At 37.2% G+C, this 17,677-nt stretch overlaps 2 protein-coding genes across 5 annotated transcripts in view; one reads left to right on the top strand and one right to left on the bottom strand.

The window, feature by feature from the left end:
• The first annotated feature begins 1,088 nt into the window (after window positions 1-1,088).
• On the top strand, window positions 1,089-5,305 carry LOC118748722 (protein maelstrom 1). Its single transcript, XM_036483371.1, has 5 exons — window positions 1,089-1,563; window positions 3,291-3,504; window positions 3,575-3,724; window positions 3,810-4,204; window positions 4,281-5,305. Exons 1-5 carry the CDS (start codon window positions 1,447-1,449, stop codon window positions 4,935-4,937), a joined length of 1,533 nt encoding a protein of 510 aa, XP_036339264.1. The 5' UTR covers window positions 1,089-1,446; the 3' UTR covers window positions 4,938-5,305.
• Window positions 5,306-5,391: 86 nt separating this feature from the next.
• LOC118748723 (1-acyl-sn-glycerol-3-phosphate acyltransferase alpha) overlaps window positions 5,392-17,677 on the bottom strand; it is an 18,554-nt gene continuing 6,268 nt past the window's right edge. For 3 of the 4 annotated variants that reach the window (XM_036483373.1, XM_036483372.1, XM_036483374.1), the window contains exons 3-5: window positions 17,592-17,649; window positions 12,279-12,412; window positions 10,581-11,665 (exon numbers count right to left, since the gene is read on the bottom strand). In XM_036483373.1, the coding sequence (XP_036339266.1) occupies window positions 10,833-11,665; window positions 12,279-12,412; window positions 17,592-17,649 (1,025 nt within the window). In that variant the 3' untranslated portion in view covers window positions 10,581-10,832. Of the gene's footprint in view, window positions 5,516-10,580; window positions 11,666-12,278; window positions 12,413-17,591; window positions 17,650-17,677 lie in introns of those variants that run through there. The other variant, XM_036483375.1, reaches the window with a different exon arrangement.

Raw genomic sequence — 17,677 nt, 5'->3', positions numbered from 1 at the left:
AAAAATACATCGATGTATTTCTTTGATTCGATGCATCGAAATGTACATCGATATCTTTCGATACATCGAAGGGCAAACATCGATGGATCGATTTTCTTTCCATAGGATTTTTCAGATAATGATTCACAACATAATATGTTATTAACAAAATTGTACAAAATTCGAAATAAATTACTGCAAGTGAGCTAGTATTTTTTGGTGAAGGTGAATTCTCTTTTTTGCACAATTGAAAAACTGAAATGACGTTTTAATGTACTACAGATGTTAGTTTTCGATAAGTAGACTATACATTGAATTGAAATTTTTTGACGCATCGTCGCTTTTCAACATCTCTAGCCATGGTAGGCGCGAACGTCTGCAATTGGTTGTGTTTTGTAAGGTCGGTGTTATGCAGACAAACTTTTGTTTGCCAAATTAAATGGCGGCTGCTTAGTTTGCTCGGAGGTGGTTATGTCGAGTTTGGCACAGTGTTGCACGTTCATTATGGTTTTCATGGCTATTGTCAACACGAAATGAGAATTTCAGATGTGCATAACGCGCACAATTAATATATTTTTTATGATATCGTATAGGCAATTAACTGTGACCTAATCTTTGAAGCTCCTACAGCATAAATTCAGTTCCCAGGCTTTATAGCAACAATTGTCTAAAATTTGTGTATATGACTACACCGAATTTGCTGCAGTTTGACCAAACAAAATTAGTTTGTTGTGAGAGTCGCCAAACTCGCTCTCTCCGAGTTTGCTGCAACAACAATTGCACGCAGTTTGCCAAACAAAATTTCTGCATAACACAGACCTAATAGAGTTGTAAAACTATCTATAGTGCCACCAGCGATAGTTTTCATGTTTCAGAAAGTCTAGGTTCAGACAGAGAAACTTTTGTCACGGCAACTTGTTACTTGTGGGAGAGGGAGTGACGAGGGAGGGGGAAGGGCACCGAGTTGCTCGTGGTCGGGCAACACGCTTTGTGCTCTCGTTCGTCTGAGTAATTCTAGTTGGCTGTTCACAGCTGACAACAACAATTGGTACAAAAGAATTGCTCTGTGTGAACGCGAAGGGCAACAAAAAAGAGAAATTGACGAAAATGCCGAAATATCTTGTGGTATGGCAACGCAATGCCAGTGCTGCACAATTTTCTAACTGTCATTCTTCCAAAGAGCCTTGATCCGCGCGAGCGTCTGCAATTTGTTAGGTGTTTTGTAAAATTTTTGTCCAGGAAAGTTTTTGTTAAAATACAGCCACAGTCCAAAGCATCCTGGGAATTATTTCACATAATTCTTTGCTCAAAGCCAAGTTACAAATCTTGGTGCAAACCACAATCTTACCGAGTCCAGAATTTACCGTTGCTAGCGAAGTTTATTTTGCACGCTTGTTTGCAAATACTTGTACGAACCAGAAGTTCTTCATACGGGATACGTAAGCCTCAGAGGAGGGATAATTAAAAATGCCAAAAAAACCTAAAACGAATGGCTTTATGATGTTCACTACAGAATGGAGATCGAAGTATGGTAAAAAACTATCATTGGCAGAAGCTACTGAAGAAGCCGGGAAAATATGGGGTGTAAGTAATTTTTTCATTCAATTAATATGTATGGATATATGTACATTGATGCGCAGATTCTGTGCCAACGCAGTACCAGTGATGGTTGTAATAGCTTAGTGTAAAAAGTGGTTACCTTCAAGGTGTAATACATTTTGGTTAGGTTTACTGAACGGGGGACATATGTTGGTGTATTTTACCAAAATTATCACGAATTTTCTCGTAAAACTTTTCGAGTATGTTATTAACAGGATAATACGATTTTATAAAAACGAGCACTTATAGAGCACTTATATGACTTATACTACTGAGTGGAAGCGCGACCCATCTCGGCAGTCAGTTTGAAAATGCTCTGTCGCAGAAAACTTTTCAAGAATGCTCTTAGAATTTGGTTGAAGAACGCCCTATCTCAGAATTCGGTCCCGTATCTCAACTGAAAATATACCCAAAATGTGCTGATATAGGGCATTTTTGAATCGGCAGCTGAGAGGCGTTTCTGATCCGAGTTATGAGAAAAGGCATTCGTCAATCAAATTCTAAGATAGAGCGTTCTTCCACCATATTCTGAAATATGACGTTATTGAAAAGTTTTCTGAGACGGGCGTTTTCGACCTGGCTGCCGAGGTAGGTCGATCTTTCATTCAGGTGTCGAGTCGCCTTTTTCATATGTCTTTGGTCCACTTTCGCATCTAGAACAATAGTGGTGTTCACGTAATCAAAAATTTGCGTGGGGTGGGCAATGTGGTATTGTAATACATTAACCAACCTCTTGTTTACCACAATGGCCGATTTTCAAAACTTAGTCGAATTCTTGTGGTCACTTCATATCTGTATTAGAACCCCGTTTTTTAGTCGTCACTTGTTAAGGTGATAACAAAGGTTGTTGGATTGCTAGAAATTATGATAGACTGTATACCACAATACCCGAAGTTTCTCTACTTCTTTTTAACAAACAAACCCAAATGGTTGTATTGCCTAAAGTGGCTATTAGACGTGGCAAGTACAAGTCCTTTTCAAAAGTCTGTCAAACTCAAGAATTTCCAAAAGAGATTATGGGAGCAGTTACACTTTATATGTAAAGTGGCTTCGAAAGCAGTTTTTATTTCTGAAAATCAAACCTTCCTACACTAATTTTTGTCTGTTTACACGATGAGTGCATACTACTTCCAACTATGTTACCAGACATTTTAATGCTTACAAACAAATTCATAACCTGATAAGTTTGTTAAAAATGCTAAAAAGTGCACATAACAGCCGGAAAATGTCAAACGCTTTAATATTTAAATTGTTTATATGAGGAGAATTAATTAATTACAAGTATTTTTTTTTATATCCGACCCAAAATTTATAACAATTCGCCAAAAATCGAGGCCCACGGAAATTTGCTAGTACAGCACGAGCAAGTTGAAACTATTTCTCGAAAGCGCTGACAGTAATTTCAGTTGAAGTTACACCTTGCAATTTTTATTTCCGAAAGTGATTTCTGAAAAATCAGGAAAGGAACTTTCTGGCTGTTTACACGGGAAATAAGACTTTCGCTTTCACATTTTGACAGAAAAATGCACTTCACTTTTTGAATCACACCACCTGCCACCCCTTGTTCTAGTACTCCAGGATTTAGTTCGGAAGATAGTACTGAAGGGAATATAAATGTGTGTACGGGAACGACTTCTGACCATTTCTGACCAAATAATGGAATACGAGAACAGGCTAATTAATTAGATATGCTTTCTTACTGCTATCTACAGTCAATGACGGTGGAAGAGCGTGCCCCTTATAATGATCGGGCTCGGCAAGAACGTATGGGACAAAAATCTGGCAGACCTGCTGGGCCTCCTAAGTTAACCTGTACTGGTAAAGCCATTGAGCAAGTGGAAAAGGAACGGGCAGAGGCAGAGCAACGTGAGCATCAAATGAAACGAAATATAGAGATGACTGTGCGGAACTGTGTGAAGAATTGCCGTAAGCTAACAGGATTTTTTCTAAAAAATCATTGCATTTTACAAGTCATATATAACGTTAATCTTTCTAGAATTGGAAACTCAATCATATTTCTTCATAATGGTTAATTATTTTGTGAAATCCCTAAAGGGTGGTATTTATGTGCCCGCCGAGATATCTGTAGCTGAATATTCATTGAAGGATGGTGTATGCCGGAAATATCATACATTTATTAATCCAGGTATGATTGTGATATACACACATACATATGCACTTACTTTAACAGTGCATATGTATAATCGTACATTGTACTTTTTTTTTTCAAGGCCCTAACATCTATGGTCTGCACTATGAGGCACAACATCATTCTGAAACTTCACACAAACTACCTTTGCCACCAAATGCTAAAGGCGAGTCTAATTTGGGTTTGATTTATAATAACGTAGTAGACTTTATACGCGATGAGAACACTGGAGATTATCCACCAATTTATACCCATCGCGATTCTATAACAATTGTTGAGTCGGTATTGGAATTTCTTAAATCTGATTTGAATGCAAATAGTGTTGAATTGAAGATATATTCCATACAATATCTTTTCTACATACTGAAAGAAGCCACCTCTGAGATGGGTGAAGTGGAGCAACCAAAATCGCACTACATAACGGATGCATATTTTGAGCGTGACTTTTTCGAATATCAAACTGGCATTGCCTGCACTGTGAGTTTTTGTTATATCTGCCCCTATGAGGCTACTAAATTGTTACTAATTTACAAATAATTTCTCTAATCAACAGTACCATGAAGATATTGACAAAAGCAAATATTGTACACAATCATGCGTTACACGTTGGGGTTTCATGTTCTCAGATTACATGTGTCGGGATATCGCTATTGATTTAATACCCGGACGTCATGTGCCAGAATCAACCAACTTAGCTGCTATTATAAATCCAGCACCAAGCACCTATGGTGACACTGAATCACATATTTCCGTTAATAGCGAAAGCACTTACGCAACCAAAGCAATTTCTGAGCACAAAGTTTATTATGATGACCACAAGACATTCATGTCGGCACGCTCCAATGCCACTGGTCGCTCTATAAATAACTATGATACTAATGAATTTCCTAGTCTTGGTGCTGGTCCCTCGCGAAAGAAGCACGCAAGGGCTGTTTCACCGTCGCCCGCAAAGGCAACTCGTACTGATCACATCAGAACAATTGATATTGAATCAGCTGATGATTTAAATCCTTGGTCGTCACGTTCCAGAAATGTGCCACGCGAACCAGATACTTCGCACTTCGACATTGATTATACGCGCGATGATACAACTGATAATGAGACCACTGTCACTGGTTATGGACGTGGTAGAATGCGTATGAATCAATCTACGATTAGCAATGCAACAGCAGGTTCGGGACGTGGCAGGCTATTACATCGTTATGAGTAAAGTGAAAATTGAGATGCAGCAAGGTATACTTACATATGTACATTAAACCAATTGCTCATGAAAAGCAAAAAGTTTATCTCTCAAATTAAGAATCGTATATACAATTATTGTAGTATGAACAAATCAATTGTATGCTATGCGAAAATGCGCGCATATTTTAGTATCTCGACAAAATGTATTAAAAAAATGATACTTTACACATGTTCAATATGTATGTATGTATGTATGTATGTACTTGAAGAATGTTTTTTTGGTTTATTAATTTTGCTGAATTCAATATTTTCTCCAGTTTAAGCTCGTTTGTATTACTTGACTATTATAGTCGCAATGTAAAGCGATACAAGATCCTAGTGTTTATTAATAAATAAAATGCTTAACATTCTTCTGAATAAAAAAATGGACTTGTTAATTATTGCATACTGGTAATGTACTGCAGTGTATACTGGCGTGTGCTGGAAGCGCCTGTTGCGGTAAGTATTTGTGGGATTTGTGACTGCGAAACGCTCTATGGTTGGACTTTAGTTGTTATACTCATTAGGTGCTGATAGTAATACAAGGGCATCCCACGAAAACATGCGCTGTAAGCATACAAATTAAAGCCGTTACCGAAATGGACCTTTATGGGCCTGTCGTCGAAGACACAACAAGGATCATTCCCAAGACAGTCGGTTATCCGTAACTGGAACAAATCGGATTTACATATACTATACATACGAAAAGACTGCCACTTCCGCAAAAGTTTTGGAGAGATTTATTGTATGTAGTTGAAATATGAAAACAACATAGTAATTGTATCCAAACTCATTTGATGATAATTTTCAAAATTAGCGACGATTTTTTATTTAAATTACGGCAAGCACCCAAAATATTATTTCTAATCCTTTGAACTTTTATTCATTTTAGTCTTCAATACTTACATGTAATGGTTTATAAATGTCAGTTGAATATTAAACCAAATAACATTTTTTTTTCAATTAAACTCTCGGTTTTAAGGTATATAAAAAAGATTTTTCAAAAGAATTATTATTTTAATAAAATGTGTGCTAAGCCATACTAGTTGTTTATACACATGTTAAAAAAAACAACACATAATACAATATTAAAAAAAAAAAAAAATTTATATTTTCGTATGTGCAAAAAAGTAGTGAATTTCAAACATGTGTACTTATTGTTAAACAGTTTTTTTTTATTATTAACTATAACTATTTAATAAAATAAAATGCTTGCGGTCAAATAAAATGGACGACAAAAAAATAAAATTAAAATATAAAATTAAATTAAATAAACGAAATTAAAGTAAAAGATAAGAAATATAAAAAAATTAATTAGGTTCAATTAAAATAAAGTATACATATCAAAACTAAATTGCGATACGCGATGGCAATTGCAATAAAATGGGTTTTTTGATGACAGAAAAAATACAGAACCAGGTTTTTTTTTGTAAATACATAATTGATTTATATCAATGATGCGTCGGTAAGTATAACGATAGCAGTATTGAAAAATATGTCGATAAAAAGAATTTGTCGATAATTATAACGATCGCTTGAACTATCGATATCGATAAACAATGAATGAGGCGACAGCCATATCGATATCATGTCGATAAAAGTGTTTGTAGAGAAAATATATCGATCGGTTAAGCTATCGATATCGAAAAATAACAATAAATGGGTCGATGGCCATATCGATAACATGTCGAAAAAAATTTGTGTAGAGAAAAAACCTTCGATAAAAGTACAAAACCATAAAATGTTTAACGTTAAATTATAGATCGTTGGTTTGGGGTAATTGACTAATATGCTGCTGGAATTGTGTAAACGTGGCACTCTTTGGCCATCGCTAGTCGCGACAACCAGTGCTATGCAGAGGTAAGCATAAAATAAATGTTTTAATTAAAGAAAAAACCTAAATAAAATAACACACCAATAAAATAGCACAATACAAAATAAAGTCAACAAAACGCATAATATCTATATATTGCACATAAATATTTAAAACCTTTAAGCACTCCAAAATGTATTTTAGGTTTTATAAAAGTGTGCCAAACATAATTTTCAAAAATCGTTTTTTTTTTTTTAAACAGCTAAATTCGATGATTAGGTTATATAGATACATATCTATGTGTGTGTATATGTAGTTATCGCTACCCTTAATGCAAAAGGTGTCATTTGAAAATGTTACATACAAGCAGATATGAATGTGCCTAAAAATTTTCGACTGCTTAAAATTACTAATACACGCATACATATAGTGTAAATACACACATACAACTACTTAAATCTATGAATTTAAATAATAAAAAAATGCAAAAAAACTTAACTTGTAACAATTCAACGCCCTTTGCACGAAATTATCGTACATACATATGTGCCAGAAACCAGATTTTAAAGAAAAGCATTTTTTTTTACTTTTCAAAATTTTCAAAACATTTTTAATTTAATTTTTTGTGCAAATTACTTTTGTATGGCACATACGAAAAAATAGGTCCAATCTCGTATTCCTCGGATTAAAATTAAAAAATAATTGTGACGGTCGTTTGAATTCCATGAAAAATTCCATTGAAGAAGTGACAAAATTGTCGTTTGGCAAAATTTCCCGCGGGTCATATGACATTTATATGCAATTCATATATAATAGTTGCATTTACTTTATTTTAGTGTTTAGACATATTCAAATTGTTGAAAATTTCTCCTGTTAAAACTTTCCGACGGTGACTAATTAATTTTGTCGCGAATATTCTGTCAGAGTGACAATTGTCAGCACTATTGTCAGTATGAAACAGAAAGAATGTCGCCTAAAATTCTGGCTCTGAAATATTACGGAAAAATTCACAACTGTCACACCTGTCACTTTTATGAAATATACCGCAGGTGTTGCGTTGTGGGGCGTAGAAAAAATTCGCATCAAAAAGTAAATTTCGAAAAAATGGCACATACGATAATTTCGCGCATACTGGTCACCATTAATGCAAAAGGCCCTATTTAAGCTAGGTCATGTCAGGTCCGCTCCCACCATATAAGGCCACGCAGGCACACGCAGGCCGAAAAAGCCCGTTATGATATTAGTGGCGGTAGCCATTTTCATTTACACTGCCGGAAAAAAGTATTGGCAAAGAGTATTTTTCACAATATATACAACAATTTTTATTCTAACTTTTTTCCGCAAATTTTTTTTTTATAAAAATATGGTTAATTCTACAACAAAAAACATAAAAATATAGTTTCTACACTTTGTACAGAATTCGCGAAAATTTAATAAATTTTCATGCAAATATTCAACTTTCTAATCACTTTATTATAACAAAATTTTTATGGGTTACAAAACTGTAAACTAAAAAAAAAATCTAAAAAATCTAAATAAAAAGTTTATCGAACTTTCCCGAGTTTTGCAGTCAGTTTAAAAATTATATTTTTTATTTTTTTGTAGTATTTTTTTTTAAATATTAGCGGAAAAAAATAAAAATAAAAATTGTATATTTTTCAAAAAATTCTCTGTGCCAATATTTTTTTCCGGCAGTGTACGTCTTTGCCTTGTCGTCTAAACGGTCTAAAAAGTACTTGCTGAAGAATTGGTTGCGCGTACTGGCCAAGGTGGGACAGTAGCTGAGATACTGCTCGATGCTCTCCCCTTTTTCCTCGCCCCTACAGCTGGTTCGGTATCTCAATCTTTTTGCCTGTGTGTCCAGGTATGTAATCTCCGGTTATTACTCCGGTCAAGCCGAATGAGAGCTTTAGAATGGGTTAGGTCAACTTTTGGCCAAATTTGTCTGGTGGTCGGACAGATGGGTTCCATGACCCAATTGATATTTAGCTCCTCCATAAATACCGCCTTTAATCTGTGTTTGCAGGAGGTTAGAGGTAAATATGCTCACGCCTTGCGCCTTGACCACAAATATTTCCGTTTTTTTCCTTGGTAACTCGTCGTCCTTGTTGTTGCCGGGAATGTCTAATACAGCAGTCACGGGGCATTTAGACGTCAACAGGTTGTGAATCCTTCTACATTCCATGGCTACTTTGGAGGAGGTTCCGTTCGATTTTAGAGATTGAACAGCAGCTTATCTATCAGAATATACAGTGCGTTTAGCTCTACTTGAAAAACGCTACAGTGGTCCGGTAAGCGAAAACTGAGGTTTAGTACAAATTCAGCTTAAAACCCATCGGTACAGACAGCCGTCGACCCTGAGCCACCTTCCCACTCGTGTTGCTCTCCGGCATTCGTATGGAAAATTTGTTGTCTAAGCAGAGTAGTAGGTCTAGTTTTCGTAGATTTCCGTTAAAGTTTTCGGAACCTTTTGTATCCGCATCTAAGGTCTCTCCAGAGCTGGATCGCAATTTGCCTAGCAGCACCAGATCGGCCAGAAATTTACCATAGACATCCACCGGTAGGAGATTTAAAATTAATTCCAGAGATTTGGTGGTGTAGAGGGTAGTGCTACCGTGACAAGCAGTACCCGTAACATCTTTGCTCTGGACAAAGTCTTGTTTAAGGCCGGCCCCGGTAGAAAAGAATGGCTCTTATCACACCTATGTACAATGAGTGAAAATATATATGGTTTTATTTCGCATTTTTGCCAATAACTAGCCGTCCTACAAGCGTACAGGGCGGCAATGGCTTTCCTGTAGCGGTCTCCTATGCTTCGCTTCTAGTCGAGTTGCCTGTTTGGAATAACTCTGTCGCATCCCCCAGTTCTCTTTTCCAGAAGTAGCCCAACAAAATCCACCATTCGCCGCTGCACCCCCACCTGAAAGAGGGACTTTACAACAGTTTCAGGGTGGGCTATTATTGAAGGCAGCCTCGATATTGAGAAAAACTCCCAGCGTGTACTCCTTGATTTCATGAAGTGCGGTCTTTCGGATACGGATAATGGTTCGGAGAGAGATATGTACATAGTCATTTTTTATATACCGCTCTATATGGTAAATCAAAATTTTCGTTATTATTATTGTGTCGTAAAAATATTCACTTTTTAGGAATATTTTTTATTTCATTTTATCTAAAACCCGGATTTGCGAACAAGTGTGAAATAGGGCCTCTTGCATTGATGGTGACAACAGGTATTTTATTATACATAATTAGGGAGGTCCAAAAATGCATGTGAAAAAGTTAAGTCGGAATTTTTAGGCTCTCGCCCTCTAGGATTGCTCTACACCAAAAAAATATACCCTAATTTTTTATTTTGAAACCAAAAAATAAAAATAAAATAAAAATTCAGAGGACGCTCAAAGCCCTAAAAGTTTTCCATGTATTTTATATGGGAAAAACTTTTCCTAGAAATGTTATAGAATTCTTGAAAATCAATATTTATCTTCAGGAGATTCCCAATAATAATACAAAAATATTTTTTTAACCATTTTTTCATAGTACTATATTTTATAGGTCCGCCAAAGAACCTAGAAAGTGCAATGTGGGGACCAATAAAAAATCTTTAGTATTAAAAAATAGTTAAATAAATAATTGGGTATTATTACTGGAAGTCTCCTGAAGAGAACCGGAGTTTCGATCGAAAAATATCGATTTGCAAGAATTCTATATCATTTCTACGAAAAATATAAAATGCATGAAAAACTTTGAGCGACCTCTAATTTTTTTTTGATTGCAAAATAAAAAAAATATGGGTATATTTTTTTCGAAATAGAATAATCCTAGTGGGTGAAAGCATTAAAATGCCGACTTTATTTATTTTGGGCCACCCTAATGTACACACATACTCGCCATTTTGGTGTTTATCTACAGGTCCATCTTTTTTTGCACAATAAGCAATGCGATATTTTTCAAATCTGCCAAAAACAATTTGTGCGGATGTGTGTTGCGTTGTGTATGAGTTTCGGTGTGTGTGTGTGTGTCACTAGCGCTAATTTGAATTGCCCTATTCTATCTTCTTACGCCTTCCGCCTAACGGGTCGCCTTCAGCGCAGATGCGCTTTGCCTATTCACACTGCGCTTATACTCGTACTCCTCCGCCGCCGCCAAGGCAGTGCCGCGTGCCACATGCTGTTGCAATGAAGCAGACTCAACCGTTGCTGCCGAAGTTGCAGGTGGCGCATGGGCTGCGCTTGCAAAATTTATAGTTTGGCTGTTGGGAGCAGCAACTCTACTATTCAAGTTACTTACGCTTCCGCTTCCGCTACTACAGCTAATACTTACATTGCAATTTGCAGCATTTGTGTTGTTGCTTGTACTACTGTTGCTAGACGTAGGCGCCGCATTCAGCGCCGTTTGCTGCTTGACTGTCTTGTAACGCGCCAACACTTCGGCCGATGCTTGCCTCAACGTCAATGCCATTTGTCGATGTACACGCTCCATCAGTTCGGGTAGATCGTCTTTGGTTAGATTTGTTGTGCTTATTGGTGGCATGGCGGTTATGATTATATTGCCTGCATTCAAAATTTTCATCTTATCATTGAGGAAACTACAATACGAACTGAAGACTACAGGCAGTATGGGTATTTGTTCATCGATGGCCATGTGAAAGGCGCCCTTCTTGAAGGGATGCAATTCCGCGGTGTTGCGACGCGTACCCTCCGGAAATACCCATAATTTGATTTTTTCCTTCTTTACGCGGCTATTAACGGCATTCAGTGTATTGCGTGCCTTTTCGCCGCGTACACGATCAATGAAAATGAGGCCGGCCAGCCAGGCGGCCAGACCAAAGGGCCAGGCATAGAAGAGTTCACGTTTCGCCACCACAGTGCATTTGTTCATTACGTGCCAGATTTCGAACATACCTAGCATAAAGGGAGGTAGGGGAGATTTGGATGAATAGTGATTTACATAATACATATTTTTGTATTTACATACATACATAATTATATGAGCGAATCTCGCGAGTTGTTTTTTTCAGTGTTACTTCCTTTTCTCGCCAGAAAAAAAACGCTGGAGTTCCAGAAACAAGTACAATAAAAAAAAAATCAAGTATTTCAAAAATGTTTGCCTTAAAACGTTTATTTAGGTGAAAAAGTACCGAAACTTTGGGAAGTTTTCAAAGAGAATGTTCATATAAGTGGCAATGGACGTTGGCAGCAAATACAACATATCTGTAAAGTTTCAAATGTGTGCCACCAAATTTAAAAAAAAAATGCCAGCATGCAGAATATCTGTCGCAGCTATTTTGTAATTTTTGAAATCTTATGCTTTTTTTCATTTTAATAATTTAAGATACTTCAAACTGTTAAAATTAAACGGTGAAAATGGTGTTGCCAAAGCGAAAGAATCTAGTGTAATAAAGCTAGTGTTCCACCAATTGAAAAAAAAATTACATTGACAAAACTAAAAACACGTTTTTGTCGAAAATGTAATAACTCGTGAGATTTGCTCGTATGCCTATGCGCGCTTATTTACCTAGTATATCCAATGAACTCTGATGATTCGCCACAATTATGCATGCCTGCTCCTTTTCCAGATGTTCTTTGCCGCGAAGTTCCCAACGGAGACCGATCAAAGTCGATACGCGGTGGCAAAAGGTGCTCGCCCAACTGCAATAAAATGAGATTTTTTGGTTTAAAAAAATGTAAAGTCAAAAATTATTTTCAAGTAAATTATCGATAAATAGCGGTAAATATATCGCAAAATTTTATAGACATTATCGAAAAGATATCGAAAAAAATGTGAGTAAAAAAAAATTCGGATCATTGATTATCGAGAAAAAATACGAAACCAATCATTCTGTTTTACAGCCTCATTCTGTATCACGAACACGAATGCTTCAAAAATTAGAGACCATTGCAACGTAATGTATGAAAAGCAAGACGAAGACGACCGATAGAGTTTAAAATCGCAATCTGAGAGGTTGTCGTCTGCAGACGAATCGTTCGTTTTACCTATCGTTCGTGATACAGAATAAGGCCTTTAAATAAATTATCGATATGGGCCGTATAAATAACAACTAAGCAATTGTCACTGTGGTATAGTGCTTAGCAGTGCGCGCCACCACTCCACAGGGCCTGGGTTAAAGCTGGTCAAAGCAACATCGTAAAAAAATATAGAAGAAAGGTTTATTCTTAACAGCGGTCGCGCCTCGGCAGGCAATGGAAAACCTCCGCGTGTATTTTTGCCATGAAAAACAGCTTCTCATAAAAATATAATCCCGTTCGCAGTCGTAGGTCCCTCCTCTTTGTGTTAGCAATAAGGCCATCGCGCTCGCGCTGACGTATTAGCGTACCTACGGGTATGCGGAATGAGTTAAAAATAAATAAATCAAGTTGCAGAAAAATTTCCAACCGAAACAGTAGGAATCGTAATAGTGACCTGCATGAAAAGATATATATTTAAGAAATATTTTTGGATATCGTTTGTTCGATTTTATTTTATCGATAGTTTAATTTTTTGTCAGGTCAGGATTTTTATTTTTATCGGCTTTTTTTAATCAACTGTTGGCTAAACACACATATGTATGTATATACATATATATGTAATTATACTAGAATAATCGAAATACTTAGTAAAATTTTAATGATTTTTGGCGAGCTTTATTTTACTATCATCATGGTGGTACTTTAAAGGGGGAATACACGACACATCAAGCTCGAAGCATACAACACACCATCATGCTGGTACCATATTTATTTCTTTACAAATAATTATTATAAATTACTTCTTTGTTATAATATTAGTTTTTTAATTAAAAATTTCAATATAACTAAAACCCGCCCATGTCTACAAAAAATGCGAATTGATTTTGGCCCAAACTGTGGTGCGCTTAAACTATGAAAGGTAAAAATTACTAACAACAATGTATACATTTACACCCTTTGACATTGAATTACGACCGCAAATGCGGTGCACTCGCACCTTAATGCATTAATCGATAAGGACGAAAAGTCGTTACTTTTTTTTTTTTTTAACAACAGCGATTTTGCCATTGGAAAGTTAACAATAATTGCATGAAAAATGCATATAAAATTCATTATTCCATTAATGTGTGAGTGCACGTGTTGAACTTTGACACATTCACAAGGGAAAAGCGCTTAATGGTAATAAATTAGTTTCTTACTTTACGATTAGGTTATAGCATTTTTAATGGGGTTGATAAAAATATTGAATTACAATAGTTTAGTTTAGGTTATGTGGCCAGCTCTGAAAAGTGTTTATTCTGAGACCACAAAGACCCATTGCGCTGCCCAGAAGAGAGTGTATCTCCATGCCTATCGCTATATATTTTTAAACCATTCTGCTTCTCTAGCGAGTGCTAACCCAACTTCCAACAGAGTTCTCCTTAAGCTATCTAGACTCCCGAAGTAGTGGTCCACTTGAAGCTTGAGGCATTTTGCGGGACACCCGGAAAATAAGTGTTGAACGAATTATATATCTTATTCGTCTCTGCAGCTTTTGCAGAACCTGCGCCTCCGAACCTGGCAGCCATGTGGCCGGGATAGTAAATTTTCTTTCTGTATTACTACGCAGAAGCAGGGTCGATCCTTGGTCTTGGCAACATCTAAATTAGCAAAAGCTTTTTCTAACAGCGGTCAATAGGTTGAAATGAGACTTACATATCGACACCTGAGTGGAAGATCGACCTATCTCGGCAGCCAGTTCGAAAACGCCCTATCTCAGAAAACTTTTCATGAACGCCCTACTTCAGAAATTAATTTCAGAATTTTATTGAAAAACACCCTATCTCAGAATTTTGGTTGAGCAACGACCTACCTCAGATTTCCGCCCAAAAACGTCCTATCTCAAATGAAAATGTGCTGAGATAGTGCGTTTGTGAATCGGCAGCTAAGATAGGGCGTTTTAGAAACCGAACTCTGAGATAGAGCATTTTTCAAATAACTTCTGAAATAGGGCGTTGTTGAAAAGTTTTATGATGTAGGGCGTTTTCGAACTGACTGCCCAGATAGGTCGATCTTCCACTCAGGTATCGATATACATAATCTAAGGCTAGGCTGCTCTATGGCGACTGCATCTTCAAACCTGAAGAGAGCTCCAAGGGTAGCGCTTTCGAAAAGAAAATCCTCTTTTATATCAGAATTCTTTTTTATTTTTATATCAGTATTTACTAAGGGTCCGGTTGAAGGCCTATGACTATTAGCTGCTTACAAGAGGCGCAGTTGGAGGTTAAAGTTGGAAGAGGGTTTTTGGATCTTCATTATCCAATATTTACTTTGATAACAAACCGTTGAAATAGTTCAACATAGGATTGCATTTTACTCTGGACTTTTCTGACACAACGATGCTGGTAATATTAAATTGCAAGACCGACGAACAGGCAACAACTGGAACACCACCAAGGCCATTTCTTCTGGCAGGTATGTATGTATATATGTATATCCTTTTAACAGCCTGCGAGCTTCTTTTGGAGCGAGAGACCTTCCTTCGTCTCAGCGGTGAACGCTGCGTGAAAGTCTGGACACATAGTTACGATGTTTTTTCTAACGGTTGTGGACGGACAGATATTTCATTTTAAGTTGGCAAAGCTGCAGCTTTTGACCGACCATTTTTCGATAGGAAACCAAGCGATAAGATTTAAAGTTACTTTCGAACAATCAGAGAAGTATGTAGCTAGAGAGCTTTTACGAAGCTTATGTTGAAACATCTTTGCACCCATTTAATAAAAACTCGGGGAAAAACTCTTCGATAAGGCCTTCAGCTGCGCTATGATGAAAAAATAGTAGCGCCTTTGCAGTCATCGTAATCTTTCTGTTGTTTACACAGTAATCCAGTAAAAGTTCCAAGGCGGGTACCTTAAGGATCAGTGAAATTACAAATACCCCACGAAGCGAAATATATTGTGTCCACAGTTGTAGATGAGAGGATGTAATGCCACATTCCCTATCATATACGTAGTAAGTATGTATTTCTGGAAGAAAACTCGTTACGAGGCTGAATTTTAAGTAGCACTAGGATTGTACAATGCAAGTGCTAGGGAACACAAGAAATATATCAGATGACTACTGACAAGACTCTGAGGTTTGGGCAGATGCTTTTAACATGGTTTCATGCAGTCGAGGAATTAAATAGACCTCTGCATACAGTCCGCATAAACCTGGGGTCTGTTCTGTGCCTAAAACTATTTCGGAAAGCTGAGCGCTTGTCCAGCCACAACCTACTGGCTACGTCCACCGCTACTGACTGCACCATTTCATCAAGCTTACGGACGCTTGCAAGAAAGCACCATAAAAGAATGGTAGAAGCAGTAAAACTCATCCACTAATAGCCGTTGAGCTTATCTCCACTGTCCAATACTAGATCCATAGCGCGCATGGAGAGCGTCTCTATAACATCACTTCAGCTGGTCAAGGTATTTTTTGACGTTACTTTCCTAGCTTTGAACTCCCTCTATAATTCTGCATACTTTTCGTTTACGGAGAAAGCGATCCAGCCAGAGGGTAACTGCGAAGCAGTACGCACTGTAGCACCTGCAATACTTTCATGAGTTGACACCAGTAGCTGAAGCGGTATTTTCGCGACAACCGAAGACCCCGAATGGATTTACGTACACAAGATGCTGACTCCTGACTTGTGTGCGGAGTGGGGCGAAAAGGTGGTGTAGGTGTCAGCTTATTATGAACCGCAATAAGACAGGTACTGACCTTAGAGACTAGTGCTCAAATTCGCTTGCCAACGAATTACCTGCCGTTAGAACCAGGAGTTGGATTAAAAAGCAACGGGAACGAGTCCTCGAGGACAAGACGAAGTATCTGCTGCCATCAAACAATTAGTCAGCGCGCCTCGGCGTCCATGTCTCCAATGGCAGTTATAATGCGATAACAATGTCAGCCTTGAAATTTGACGCAGAAGTAAAGTCCTCTCTCGTCGTATAAAAATCGCACTCGGGTAGGTATGTATATAGCGCAGAAACATGAAAACTGAAAACTCCTATCCCGCGGCCCTTGGAGTATTCGAGATAAAGATACAGCGGCTCCGCTGGCTTGGCCATTTGGTACGAATGGGCTCCAATCCTGAGAGTATTCAACTCGGAAACCGCTGGTGGTAGCAGTGGAAGAGGGAGGACTCCTCTGCGATAGAAAGATCATGTGGAGAAGGATTTGGCTTCAATTGGAATATCCGATTGGCGTCAGTTGGCACAGAAGGGAAACCACTGTTGCCACGGTTGCAGCACCAAAAACTTAGGCGGAAGCAGTTTCAATTGAATTAAAGTCAGTCTCACACTGACGGTATTGAGTTGGGCTTTCAATGCTTCCTCGTCGTAAAAAATACTCAACGAGCTTCGAGCAAATAATAATAATCAGCCTATAATCACTTTTCACTTTTGGTTTCCATGTATTTAATATGGGCGGCACAAAAATTTTCGAGTGAATTTTTTTTCGAGCGAAACTCAGGAGGAGACAGAATAATTTTATTACTTACTTACTTACTTTTGAAAGTTTCCTGCATGATAAAAACATTACAAGGTAAATTCATTCTCTCAATTCGTCGGCCATGATTTTTTTCTGACGTTTGCCAACATTTTAAAATCATATAAAATTGAAAATAAAAAAATTAAATTGTTCACAATTGTTGTTGTTTGAGATTGAAAATGAGAATGTGTGTGTGAGTTTGAGTTTTGATTTTAAAATTATATTGTTGGCAAACGTCAGACTGCCTCTCAATGGTTTTACCTTGTTATGTTTTTATCATGGTTTCCTGAACATTTTATACACCCACAAAAAAAAAAGATTTTATAAATAAAAATTAAATTTGATTTATACTCACAGCAAATTTCGCACATCGAACGGTCGCAACAGGAATGCCGGTATCAAAATGATGGAATTTATCGACACAATGCCATAGTAGATGAA

Source organism: Rhagoletis pomonella, unplaced genomic scaffold, assembly GCF_013731165.1.
Source record: "Rhagoletis pomonella isolate Grant_MI unplaced genomic scaffold, Rhpom_1.0 Rhpom_scaffold_00013, whole genome shotgun sequence".
Taxonomy (NCBI): domain Eukaryota; kingdom Metazoa; phylum Arthropoda; class Insecta; order Diptera; family Tephritidae; genus Rhagoletis; species Rhagoletis pomonella.
The sequence above is the reverse complement of the archived record's forward strand: the minus strand, read 5'-3'. Positions and strand labels throughout refer to the sequence as shown.